This window comes from Ranitomeya imitator, chromosome 2, assembly GCF_032444005.1.
Source record: "Ranitomeya imitator isolate aRanImi1 chromosome 2, aRanImi1.pri, whole genome shotgun sequence".
NCBI lineage: Eukaryota > Metazoa > Chordata > Amphibia > Anura > Dendrobatidae > Ranitomeya > Ranitomeya imitator.
In genome coordinates, this window is record NC_091283.1 from 327,751,518 (window position 1) to 327,765,453 (window position 13,936).

The 13,936-nt window shown below is 43.6% G+C and overlaps 1 protein-coding gene across 2 annotated transcripts; it reads right to left on the reverse strand.

Annotated features, from left to right (window-relative positions):
• Positions 1–4,475: 4,475 nt before the first annotated feature.
• On the reverse strand, positions 4,476–12,517 carry LOC138663548 (gastrula zinc finger protein XlCGF26.1-like). Of its 2 annotated transcripts, none has more exons than XM_069749790.1 (7): positions 12,446–12,517; positions 10,626–10,775; positions 10,317–10,496; positions 10,111–10,234; positions 9,930–10,027; positions 9,267–9,357; positions 4,476–5,795 (listed from the first exon to the last, which is right to left on the reverse strand). In XM_069749790.1, the coding sequence occupies exons 2-7, from the start codon at positions 10,695–10,697 to the stop codon at positions 4,672–4,674; spliced, it is 1,689 nt and encodes a 562-aa protein (XP_069605891.1). In that variant the 5' UTR covers positions 10,698–10,775; positions 12,446–12,517; the 3' UTR covers positions 4,476–4,671. The 2 variants fall into 2 exon arrangements, with proteins under 2 accessions (XP_069605891.1, XP_069605890.1); XM_069749789.1 differs by having other exon boundaries at positions 4,476–5,798.
• Positions 12,518–13,936: the final 1,419 nt, after the last annotated feature.

Genomic DNA, 13,936 nt, shown 5'->3' on the forward strand with positions numbered 1-13,936 from the left:
AAACGGCACTCGCACGGGTGCTTGCGCCAAGTGGTGACCACGGCCTTGTGGGGGGAGTCAGCCCATTTAGGGAGGTATAAAAATGGCCTATGGTGGACATTCAGCAGCTGCAAATGGAGGAATTGGAGCAGTCAGTAAGAGGAGGCCAAAAGCAAGACATTTTTATGGCAAGCTACGTGTCAGCAGGGGTAAGTGGGGCAAAATAATTTGAAATCCATGATTGGTTCATTTTAATGAAGGTTAGATCATCAACATTTCGGGTAGCCAGATGTGTCCTTGTTTCGGTCAGTATTGAACCAGCAGCACTGAAGACTCTTTGATAGCACACTAGCAGCTGGGCAAGCGAGCTCCTGTAATGCATATTCTGCCAATTCAGGCCAGGTGTCTATTTTAGATGCCCAGTAATCAAAGGGGAATGACCTGTGAGGGAGAACATCGATAAGGGAGGAAAAATAGTTGGTAACCATACTGGACAAATGCTGTCTCCTGTAACTTTTAATTGATGCAGCAGTACCTGTCGTGTCTGTGGTCATTGCGGAATCACTCCACAACCTGGTCATAAAACCCCTCTGTCCAATGCCACTTCGGATTTGTGCACCTCTAACACCTCTGCCATGTTGCCCGCCACAGCTCGTGTGAGAACCATCACCGCCTCTGTGTGCTGGGAATGCCTGAACCAAACGGTCTACTAGAGTTGCTTGTTTGGTAGCCAATATTTGCTCCAGGTTCTCATGTGGCATGATATTTTGTAATTTTCCTTTGTATTGTGGATCCTGGAGGCAGGCCAACCAGTAATTGTCATCGGTCATCATTTTGATAATGCGGGGGTCTCTTTTTAGGATACGCAAGGCATACTCTGCCATGTGGGCCAATGTTCCAGGTGTCAATTCACTGCTTATGCTGGGTTGAGGAGCACTTTCTTGCAAATCAACTTCATTTGTGGCCCGCAAAAACCCTGTACCTGACCTTGCAACGCCACCAGTTTCTATTGCCCCCTGAGAAGCATCCTCCTCACATAAATATTCATCCCCATCATCCTCTTCCTCCTCTTTGTTTGCCACCTCGTCCAGGAGAGTTCCCTGACCAGACAATGGCTGACTGTCATCAAGGCTTCCCTCCTCGGCTGCAGATGCCTGCTCCTTGATGTGCGTCAAACTCTGCATCAGCAGACGCATTAGTGGGATGCTCATGCTTATGATGGCGTCGTCTGCACTTACCAGCCGTGTGCATTCCTCAAAACACTGAAGGACTTGACAGAGGTCTTGGAGCTTCGACCACTGCACACCAGACAACTCCATGTCTGCCATCCAACTGCCTGCCCGTGTATGTGTATCCTCCCACAAATAAATGACAGCACGCCTCTGTTCGCACAGCCTCTGAAGCATGTGCAGTGTGGAGTTCCACCTTGTTGCAAAGTCGATTATTAGGCGGTGCTGGGGAAGATTCAGCGATCGCTGATGGTTCTGCATACGGCTGGAGTGTACGGGCATCTTCGCATCTTCAAGAGCAGGGCTGGTAACTCCGGATAATTTTTCAGGAAGCACTGCACCACAAGGTTCAAGGTGTGAGCCAGTCAAGGAATGTGTTTCAGTTCTGAAAGGGCTATGGCAGCCATAAAATTCCTTCCGTTATCACTGACTATATTGCCTGCCTCAAGATGTACACTGCCCAGCCATGACTGAGTTTCTTGCTGCAAGTACTCGGCCAGTACTTCCGCGGTGTGTCTACAAACACTTTATTTATAGCACAGCCTGCTGACGCTTACCACTAGCTGTTCCATAATGGGACACCTCGTGTACAACACTGGCAGCTGCAGATGGAGTGGTCGTGTGATTGCGCTCTGTGGATGAGCTTTCACTTCTGGAGGAGGAGGAGGGGTGGCGAACGCCTACAGCCAACTGTTTCCTAGACCGTGGGCTAGGCAGAACTGTCCCACTATGGCTGTCCCCTGTGGACCCTGCATCCACCACATTAACCCAGTGTGCCATGATGGACACGTAACATCCCTGGCCATGCCTACTAGTCCATGCATCTGTTGTGAGGTGCACCTTTCTACTGACTGATTGCCTCAGTGCATGGACAATGCGGTCTTTGACATGCTGGTGGAGGGCTGGGATGGCTTTTCTCGCAAAGAAGTGTCGACTGGGTAGGTCATAGCGTGGTACTGCGTAGGCCATCAGGGCTTTGAAAGCTTTGCTTTCAACCAAACGGTAGGGCATCATCTCTAACGAGATTAGTCTAGCAATGTGGGCGTTCAAACCCTGTGTATGCGGATGACAGGATGAGTACTTTCTTTTCCTAGCTAGAGTCTCTTGTAGGGTGAGCTGGACTGGAGAGCTGCATATGGTGGAACTAGCGCTGGGGGTGGTGGACATGGCAGATTGAGAGAGGGTTGGTAATGGTATTCTTGATGTTGGCCTCCCTACAGTGTTTCCTACCAAGAACCTTGTGATTCCCTGACTGCTTTGGCCTTGCGACGATACCTCCACATTTGCTGCTGGTGGTGTCCTAACCGGTGGGCTTACTGTGAGGGAAGCAATATAGCATTGCTGACTACCTTCATTCTAGGCAGGTGCACCAACGGTACTGGACGTTTGGTAGTTAGTCCAGGCTTACAAGTGCATGCTGGTTAAATGCCTACGCATGCAAGTTGTATTTAAATTTAGGAGATTCTTCCCTCTGCTAAAGGTCTTTGAGCACTTTTTACAGATAACTTTACACTGATCATTCGGATCTTGGTTAAAAAATGCCCACACTGCACTCTTCCTACTATGGATTACCTTTTCAGGCATTGCAGGCTGTGCTACTTTCACCGGATGGCCACGGTGTCCTAAAACTGTTTTTGGATTTGACAAACATTTTTGGCCAGATACGGGCCTGCCAGATGAAAGCTGTTGTGATGTAGATGGCTGCTGCGGATCATCATCCTCCGCTTCGGAGCTATTGGCAGCGGCACCCTCTTCCCCCAATGGCTGCCAATCTGGGTCAACAACTGGGTCATCTATCACCTCCTCTTCAATTTCATGTGCACCTTCCTCTGTGTCACCGTGTAAGGTGCTATAGAGGCCTTGTGTAGCCAGACGATGACGTGGCTCAACACCTCGAGCCTTTGGTGCTATTTTGCTTTTCCCACTACCACCAGATGCTCCACCACCACCATCAGTACCAGCTAGTAACCACCGCCCATGGCCTCTTCCACCAGACTTCCTCATTTTTGGAAAAATCTAACCAAAATAACAACCGTTATAAGGTACTGTGAAACAAGGTAGAAGGTGTATATAAACTTGTGGAGAATTTTACTCTCCCTTTTTTGGGGGGGAGGGGGAGACTGCAACAAAACTCAGGCGTAGTGTATCACACTACACAATGTAAGTGGCAGAACGTGGCTGGAAGATGTACGACAAACTAACAGAACTGTGACGTAGATCCACTTAGTGCCAAATTAAATCTCCCTTTTATTTGGGGGAGACTGCAACAAAACTCAGGCGTAGTGTATTATACTACACAATGTAAGTGGCAGAACGTGGCTGGAAGATATATCAAACATACAATGGCTGTAGTATAATTTCAATCTCCCTACAATGAGCTCAGGACAAGTATGGCAGCAATAAAAAGGACTGCTGCACACAAAAGTGTGAACAAAGAAACAAGAGAACTGTGCAGAAAGGAGCAACAGGATTTTTGCTTTTAAAAAAGCAGTTGGTTTGCACAGCGGCGTACAAACAGCAACGCAGCTATCAGGGAGCCTTATAGGGCAGCCTAATAAGCTACATAGCTAATGCACACAAAAAAAACCTCCACTGTCCCTGCAAAGAAAAGGTGGTGTTGGATAGTGGAAATCGCTACAGCACAAGCAGTTTTGGGGTTAATCTTCCCTCCCTAACTATATCCCTTCTTCTGATGAAGCTACAGCAACCTCTCCCTAAGCTAAGATTAGCAGAAGTAAGATGGCGGTTGGGGTGCACGCCCCTTTATAGCCCCTGTGATGCCGCAGAAAGCAAGCCAATCACTGTAATGCCCTTCTCTAAGATGGTGGGGACCAAGACCTATGTCATCACGCTGCCCACACTCTGCGTCCTCCTTCATTGGATGACAAACGGCGCTGAAAGCGTCATACGAAACGCGACTTTGGCGCGAAGATCGCCGACCTCATGGCCGATCCCACACTAGGATCGGGTCGGGTTTCACGAAACCCGACGACTTTTGAAAATGTCCGATCCGTTTCGCTCAACCCTACTACTTACTACTATAAGACACCACTTATTCACTCTCACAATGCCCAGCAGCTATTCCTATTAACGTTTGTGTATGCTAACCATACCTGCTAATGGCTCTGATGTCATTTTATGTCTCCATTCTGGATAGAGCTCCCATAAAGGCATCTCATTAGCTGCAAAGTTAGTTAGCGAAAGTTTTTCCAAGGTGGCAGCTGAGTCTGACATGGCTGTTCAACATATTTGGTACTGATCATTGTTGTACAATGAGTGTTTTTATTTTAACATGGCCAAACATAAGGAATGACAAGTCGATGTCCTTGTAGTGGTCAACCCGTTTAAGAAGACACAATTTTCAGTTAAAATATTTCCCACATTCTGAACATGAAAAAGCTTCTCCCGTGTGACTTCCCTGATGTTTATTAAGAGTTGATTTCTGTGTAAAACATTTCCCACATTAAGAAAATGAAAAAGGTTTCTCCCCTGTGCAACTTCTTTGGTGACTATGAAGAGATGATTTATGTTTATTAAGAGTTGATTTCTGTGTAAAACATTTTCCACATTCTGAACAGGAAAAAGGCCTCTCCCCTGTGTGAATTCTCTGGTGTCTAACCAAATCTCTTTTCTGTTTAAAACAGTTCCCACATTCTGAACAGCAAAAAGGCTTCTCCCCTGTATGAGTTCTATGGTGATTAACCAAATATGATTTCTGGTTAAAACATTTTCCACATTCTGAACATGAATAAGGCTTCTCTCCTGTGTGAATTCTCTTGTGCTTAACCAAATATGCTTTATCTGTAAAACATTTCCCACATTCTGAACAACAAAAAGGCTTCTCCCCTGTGTGAGTTCTTTGGTGATTAACCAAATCTAATTTCTGGCTAAAACATTTCCTACATTCTGAACAGGAAAAAGGTTTCTCCCCTGTGTGAGTTCTTTGGTGCTTAACCAAGACAAATTTCTGGTTAAAACATTTCCCACATTCTGAACAGGAAAAAGGTTTCCACTCTGCATGAGTTCTATGGTGATTAACCAAATCTGATTTCCGTTTAAAACATTTCCCACATTCTGAACAGGAAAAAGGTTTCTCCCCTTTGTGAGTTCTTTGGTGCCTAACCAAATTTGATTTCTGGCTAAAATATTTCCCACATTCTGAACAGGAAAAAGGTTTCTCCCCTGTGTGAGTTCTATGGTGCTTAACCAAATTTGATTTCTGGTTAAAACATTTCCCGCATTCTGAACATGAAAATCTATTCTCTGCAGTGTGAATTTTTTCATGTTTAAGAAAAGTCTTTTCGAGAAAACGATTTCCATATTCTGAACATGAAAATGGCTTCTTTCCTTTAGAATCAATTAGTTTTTTAATGCTTATATTATTACTTTGATCTTCCTCAGTAGTTGGTAATGAACCAGAAGACAGAACCTGTTTCAAACGATCAGATAACAGATCATTGCTGTGAAGAGATGATTGTATATCTGAAGTAATGGCGTTCACTTCAATTGTATCCTGTGTGATCTCAAGATCATCTGATTTAAACATTGATGATGTCAGCTGTCCCTCTGATCTCCTGGTACAGTCATCTGCTAAAAATAAAACAAATTATTAATTTTGAATAAAATAACCTCAAATTTTATACTTTTGAACATTTCTACTTAACCTGTCAGTAAAAATTACAAGTTATGTAAAAATATTGAATTATTCACCAAGACAATGACAGTTCACAGTCTAATCGAAAGCCTCACAGCATGAACCAATGGATCGTGGTGTTCAATGGATTGTTCATTCTGCCTCCCAAATATGGAATAAAAAGCCACCAAACAATGTTATGTAGGCAAAAATTACACCAATAAAACTTCTACTCATCTCATGAAATACAAGACACCACTAAAGTTCATCATCTGTTAGTGGAAAAACAAAGGTTTCCACATTATTAGTGGCTCAAAAGCTCTTAAAAAGCAACATGTCTTCCATAAACCTATCAAGCAATATCCGCTCTCCCAAAGTCAAATTTCTACTCGCTTCTGAGCCTTGCAGTGTGTCAAAACCACATTTAGCATCCATATACAGTATTTGGCATTACTATAGTGAGACGAACCCACTTAAGTTACTGCGTGTGTGTGTCTCCAGAAGCACAATCTGGGCACTATGTGTTGGATAATAAAATAGCAAATGTGCAATTTTCATGTTGCAACATCCAGTGCGAGCTAATTTCCGTAAAGTGGCTGTGGAGTCAAAATAGTCACTACTCCCGTAGAATAATTTACTGAGGGTTATAATTTCCAAAATGGAATCACTTTATGGGGATTTCTACTGCTTTAGTTTTTTGTAATTTTGTTATATTAGGACATCTGCATGTGTCCCATCTCCACTGGAATCTTATCCTGCGATGTTTGCTTCCATCACCAGGCAGAGTCTAATTTATTGTGCAGGCATTGCTGGTAATGGAGGAGAGGCCGAAACCAGAAGCCCTGGGTGGTGCTGTCCCTGTCCAGCCACTAAGATTAGGGTGCCTCAAGGCAGTAGTACTATCCAGTCTGGCAGTATGGAGCAATCTGCTACCTGCTTAAGCCAATTGGAAAGCAACAAACACTACTAAAGCTTGAAGCATATTGCCAGAAGCTGCCAGATACGGCCTTTTTCCCCTCTGGGAATGCCAAGAGTGTGCAAAGCAGTCATCAAAGCAAAAGGTGGCTACTTTGAAGAACCTAGAATATAAGACATATTTTCAGTTGTTTCACACTTTTTTGTTAAGTATATACTTCCACATGTGTAATTTCATAGTTTTGATGCCTTCAGTGTGAATTTACAATTTTCATAGTCATGAAAATACAGAAAAATCTTTAAATGAGAAGGTGTGTCCAAACTTTTAGTCTATACTGTAAGTGAGGCAGGCCGATCCCACCATCATAAAACTACCATACAAAATGTACCTGTAAAAAAAAGACATAGAATAAAAAAATTTTATATTCCCAACAACAACATACAGTATGTTTGGGGGGAAAGCTCCATCACTAAACCGGAGTTGCACTTTTTTATGGTGGACCATTGGAGCTACTGAGTTCTAAAACTATTTATTGCTCCCCATAGCGGAAGAGATTGTGCAGTAATCTCAATTCCTTAGGCTCAAAAACATAATGGAATTTATGATGTTGGCTGATTCCATGAAACCAGGGCTCGAGCCATGCCAATACATCTCCTGCGGGCGTGAATAAATGTATTTTACAGCCATCAGCCACGCACAGCTTAGAGATATATCATGGCACAGGTGTAGTGTGTTTTATGTAGTTTATCACAATCCTGTTTTTCCACTTTCCGAAGATCAGGCCCACATCTTTTCTGGGACATGTCAACTGTTTTGAACAGCTGACATGTGCCCGGAACAGCCACGGTTGGAATCGCGATCCAAAGCATTGCTATTAACCAGTTAAAAGCTGCTGACAGTGGCATTTAACAAGTGCTTCCAGCAATCGCGCAGGAATCCGCCCACCGGAGACCCACGTCACAAGATTGCGGTCACCGGTGGGTTGGCATGACAACCAGAGGTCTCCTGGAAACCTCTATAGTTGTCAGTCCCAGATTGCTATGAGCGCCGCCTTGTGGTCGTTACTCATAGCAAGTCAGTAAATCTATTACTTACACAGCCGATCAGGCTATAGCAGCTTTTAGTCTCCAATGGAGACTATTGAAGCATGCCAAAAGTAAAAAAAAAACTTTAAAAAAAAAAAAATATATATATATATATATATGTCAAAGTTTTGCCCCATTTAAAATAAAACAATAAAAAAAATCAAACATACGCATACATTTTGGTATCGCCATGTTCAGAAAAGCCCGATCTATCAATAATAAAAAGAATTAACCTGATCGCTAAACGGCGTAGCGATAAAATAAATCAAAACGCCAGAATTACGTTTTTTTTGTCGGGATCAAAAGATCGTATCTGCACCAAATGGTATTAATAAAAATGTCTGCTCGCCACACAAAAAATAAGCCCTCACCCAACCCCAGATCACGAAAAATAGATTCGATACGGGTATCAGAAAATGGCGCATTTTTTATTTTTTTTTAACAAAGTTTGGAATTTTTTTAACCTCTTAGATAAAAAGAACCTAGACATGTTTGGTGTCTATGAACTCGCAATGACATGGAAAATTATAATGGCAGGTCAGTTTTACCATTTAGTGAACCCAGTAAAAAAGCCAATCAAAAAACAATTGTGGGATTGCACTTTTGTTTGCTTTTTCACAGCACTTGGATTTTTTTTCCTGTTTTCTAGTACATAACATGGTAAAACCAATGGAGTCATTAAAAAGTACAACTTGTCCCGCAAAAAATTTGTCCTCACATGGCCATATTGACTAAATAATAAAAGTTATGCCTCTGGGAAGAAGGGGAGTGAAAAATTAAAACGCAAAAATGAAAATATCTCCAGGGGTTTAGGGGTTAAAAATAGTCAGTTTTAAAAGAAACTGAAAAGTCAGGATAAAGGGAAACTTTGTTGTTATTGTACAGAAATTCTCACTTGGCCTCACTGCACATTTAATGTTGTCGATCATAAAAGTGAAGTTCGGCCAGAAAGACTGGACCTGGTCTTGTAGGGACCATATGATCACATTCAGCAGCACAGAAGGGAGAGAAGGTAGATTTGTCCAATAAGATATCAGGGATCTAGGAAGCCAACAGCATCATTACCCTCCGCTTTCTCTTACAGGCCCATCATAATAGTTTTCTTCCAGTGATTTTCTAACTTGTCAGCACATTCTAAGTACACTGTCATTTGGCTTTGTAGTTTACAGATCTGGGCAGGTAACAATTATCGTCTTCTAATCCCAGGGGGTAGGTGGATCCTCCAGGCTATACATTCTATAGAAAAGGGCATTCAATGCCCAAAGTCATTTCAACAGGATTTGGTGGAGGAGAATGTTGAGGTGTAGAAGAAAACTGGAGATCGCACGATTGTGATACGGACGGACTACATGACCAATAAAGCAGCCACAGCTGGTGACTGAGAAGAATCTGTGACTTCTCTGCATTTAGTGGTTACTACTCACCTGGGTAGTCATATGTGGGAATCTCCTCTTTACACCGCTCATCACCCATCACATATGTCTCTGTAGTATTAATATGGGTCAGATCTACACCCTGAAACAAATATTGTAAAAGTCACAGACAGATGGAACAGTCACATCTATGATCAGCTCTAATCCTGCCATCTCCACCGTTCTCATTACACAAGTTCTGGGATGTGTTAAGAGAAGCATAGAGTCTAGATCACGTTAAGCAATTATTCTCGTCTACTGGTCCTTGGTCAGATCTCTTCTGGAATACTGTGTAAAGATCTGGGCACCACATTTGAAAAAAAAAATGAAGAGCAGGAGTAAGTTCATAGTAGAGCTACCAGAATGGTGAGCAGACGGCAAAGTATGTTCTACGAGGAAAGGTTAAAGGATCTGGGAATGTTTATCTTGGAAAAAAGAAGGCTAAGAGGAGACTTAATAACTGCCTACAAATATTTGAAGGCATGTCATAGTGTAGAGGGATCATCCTTATTCTAATTTACACATGGAAACTCAAGTAGCAATGGAATATAACTGAAAATATGATTCTAAGTATAAAAGACATAATACTGGTGGATAAAACAAGACTGAGCACAAGACCTTCACAGCCGTCTACACATCATAGGGGAGATCTCATGACACCTTCTCTCCATCTACCTGATGATCCTGAGGAACATTGGGCTCTACTTGTTTACAGTCCTGTAGAAGAAGAGGATGAGGACATCTCTCTGGTGTTGTCCTCTTACTGGATAGATCTGGAGGAAACACATACAGGGACTGTATTCATTATTTACATACAGATAATTATAGGCCGTGTGTATTTAGTCCTATCTATTACCTGGTGATGTGAGGGGCTGGGGAACCTCTATCATGACATCCTTGTACAGATCTTTGTGTCCTTCTAAATACTCCCACTCCTCCATGGAGAAATAGATAGCGACATCCTGACATCTTATAGGAACCTGACACATACAATGATACCATCATCCCCCAATCCCTTCATATTGTTACTGTATAATGTCCCAGCATTCCCAGCAGTGTCACCTCTCCAGTCAGCAGCTCAATCATCTTGTAGGTCAGTTCTAGGATCTTCTGGTCATTAATGTCCTCATGTATCAGGGGGTGAGGTGGAGCCCCCATGATTGGGCTCAGGGGTCTTCCCCATCCCTCAGACACAGGGTCCTGACAGCGATGACTAGAGATCTTCTTCACTACTGTGTAATCCTGGTTATGGAGAGACACATTAATAAATCTCACTACAGACATTTCCAGAGTCCTCACCTCTCCAGTTCTGTCCATCTGTTATTCCCATAGATAAGAATGATGTAATGTGACGTCATCAGAATCTCTCACCTCTCCAGTAAGCCGGAAGAGGATCTCTAGGGTGAGGTGTAATATCCTCTCCGCCATCTTGTCTCTGTCCATATCCTTCCTTGATGGGTAAATCAGGAAAATTCTCTTATATAGAAGATCTTCACTGAGAGGATCCGATATTGCAGAGACCTGAATGAGAAGATGATGAGCCGATGTAACATCATAAAAATCCTGTGTAATAATACAATTACTGCAGATAATAAGGGAAACATAGGAGGAGATTTATTATTTTACAGTATTTAGTTTTCTTCTTTACATCTGCTAATAAAACCTAAATACATTGTTGTAATATTGTGTGGAGTGAATAGTGGAACTGTAAGAAGAATATACTGTGTGTGGTGGATTTGTGGTACTAGAACATTGTACTGTGTGTGTGGGGGTGGGGGGCTGTATCATGGAAATATAAATATCTTTTGTGTGTCAGATGTCATCACTGTTTGAACATTATACTGTGTGAATGGCATCACACATACTGCATAAAAGGATTTAAAAAGGTATGCCATAGGAAGCAGGAATTCTCAGCAATGTGCGGCATTTGTACAAGAAGCCATCTGCCATCCAGGCGGGACCCTGAGGAATCAATGGGAAGAGGGAGAGTTTCAGCAAGGAAGAGTCTAGATAGTACGTTGACGATGCAGTTTCTTGAAATAAAAGTACAAAAAAAAGAGCAAATTTGGCGGCAAGCAAAGAACAGGCAGGACGTGTTTTGGGGAAGAAACTGAGGCTGAGGCATCAGGCCATGGTAAAGTACCTGAGGCAGTGGGTTGTGTTATGCCAGGAATCAGAACCCAGGCAGCAGATGAGTCTCAGAATCCAGGCTACGCCATTCAAGGCCTGAGAACCAGACGTGCGCCAGTCAAGACCCAGAGTCCATACTACTCCAGGCAACAGCCGAGTCCTAGCCCTCACTACTCCAGGTACGAGAGATGTCTGCTGTTTGTCAACTAACGAAGATCAGAGAGGAGATTCTGGAGTATACACCTGCAGTGAAGAGCAGCAGGTGCGAGTGATCTGCTTTCAGCACTAATGTACGGTACAGGGGTTGGTCTGGGATAGTAAAACAGTCAGGACAGGGGCCGGTTGAACTGAAGGCAGTACAGCGAGCCTTAATAGACTTTGTCAGGAGGATGTGGCCTAGCGGGAAGAACCAGAGACCCCCACTATGGCCTGTGATCACAGAAGAGCTAGTGTGGAGACCTATATGTGTCAAGACTATCGCCCTTGTCAGTAGCTAAAGTAGCATACGGTTAGAGGCTGCTATTCCAGTGAGAGTGAGCCGGAGAATTCATTGTATTTATGATATTAAATATTTCACCTCGTAATCACCCTGTTTTGCATTACATACTGTTGCCATAGTGATCACAATTCCTATTATCAGGAAATAAATAATGATATTGGCTACTTCTACCTGTGTTTGTCTGTATGTTGCATCTGGTCACTCAATACAGGGACATAATGTGGCATTACACTGTGTGGGGGTATAGCAGTACTGTAGGAACATTATACTGAGTGTGTGGTGGATGGCGGCACTGTAGGAATATTAAACTGTATGGGGGGCATCATACATACTACATAATGAGCACTACACTGTGTGGCGCCAAGAAAGGGGCCCTGTACTAGGAGAACAATTCATTTCCTCCCTTCCTGTCCTCCATAGTTGGGTCCTATGTATCTATTACAGGAAACAGAACAAAAACGTTATGATTCTTATAAAGTGGCGACAACAACACCAGAAGAGTCTCAGTACTGAAGGGGTTAATGTCCCCTGCACTCAGTAATGGAGAATCTCCAGCACCTACCTCCACCTGCAGAGCCCACTCCACATATATGGCTGCTCTGTGCACACAGGACCTGTGATGAGGTCACAGGAGGGGAGGAGTCAGAGGTCACGTGATCAGGGGCCTCAGGGAATGATATCCGCACAGTGTAGACCAGGGGTGGGCAATTAATTTTGCCATGGGGCCGCATGAGAAATTTGGATGGTTTCAGAGGGCCAGACTAATATAATTAACTCATTTTTACCCAATACTGTAGTATATATATATGCTATTTAATATATAATTGCCTAGAATACTACTTCCTGCAATTTGTGCCAACTTCCGTGGCTTTGTCCGGAGCTAATGTCCGGAGCTAATGTCCGGAGCTAATGTGCGGAGATAATGTGCGGAGATAATGTCCGGAGATAAGTGACGTCAACAGTGTCCAGTGTCTGATTGGTTGCCGCCTGCTGCGAGCGACCAATCAGAAACGTGCCGTACTGTGACACACTCCGCCCGCCATTTTGGTGTGATTTTTGAATTTTTACCTCACAGCAAGTTTCTACTGCGTGGAGGCGGGCCCAGTGACGTTGCTCTTCAAGCTCCTGCCGAATTTCGTCAAAAAAATGATAATACCATTTACCAAAACTATATATATTTAGTTGTGAAGTGGTTCAGTGACATTTTCACACCAATTTTGAACTTTTGTTTGGTGTTTTCTCCATATACTGCCTATTATTTTTGTTCTTTCTTACTATTATTTATTAATTGTATTATTCTTACATTTGAATAAATAAAGTATATATGGATTCTAGACTCCCGATTCTTTAGAATCGGGCTGCCATCTAGTCTTTTCATAAACAAACAGTATGTTAAACAATGCAGACATTTACATTTCATTTCTGCCCCCATAATGTCCAGATTTCATTTGTGTACCCATAATGTCCAGATTTCATTTGTGCCCCCATACTGTCCTTGTTTGTCACTTGTGCCCCCATAGTGACAAATCAGGACAGTATGGGGGCACAAGTGACAAATCAGGACAGTATGGGCCCCATACTGTCCTTATTTGTCACTTCTGCCCCATAGTGACAAATCAGGACATTATGGGGGCACAGGTGACAAATCAGGACAGTATGGGGCCCATACTGTCCTGATTTATCACTTATGCCCCCATCATACTGTCCTGACTCCTGATAATTGTGCCCCACACAGCCCATGGTCCGGTTTGTGCTGCCCCCATCCGCATCCCCCCCCAGGGCTGGCCGCTGCTCCCTCCCCCTATCATGCATACAGGCAGGCAGGCAGCTCCATTACCTAGTCCCCGCGGCCGCGGTATGGAGCACCGGCACCGACCGACCCCACAAGTTGCAGTATACAGCCGCACAAAACACCGGCGTCCGGCGCAGCAGCCTGTGTCACGCTCAGTGACGTCACCCGCTGCTGGCGCTTCCCTGATGCGGAAGTGCCAGTGGCGGTCAGCGCCTCTCACTGTTTCAATGCAGGGCGCGCAGGCGCTGGAGTGCCTGAAGG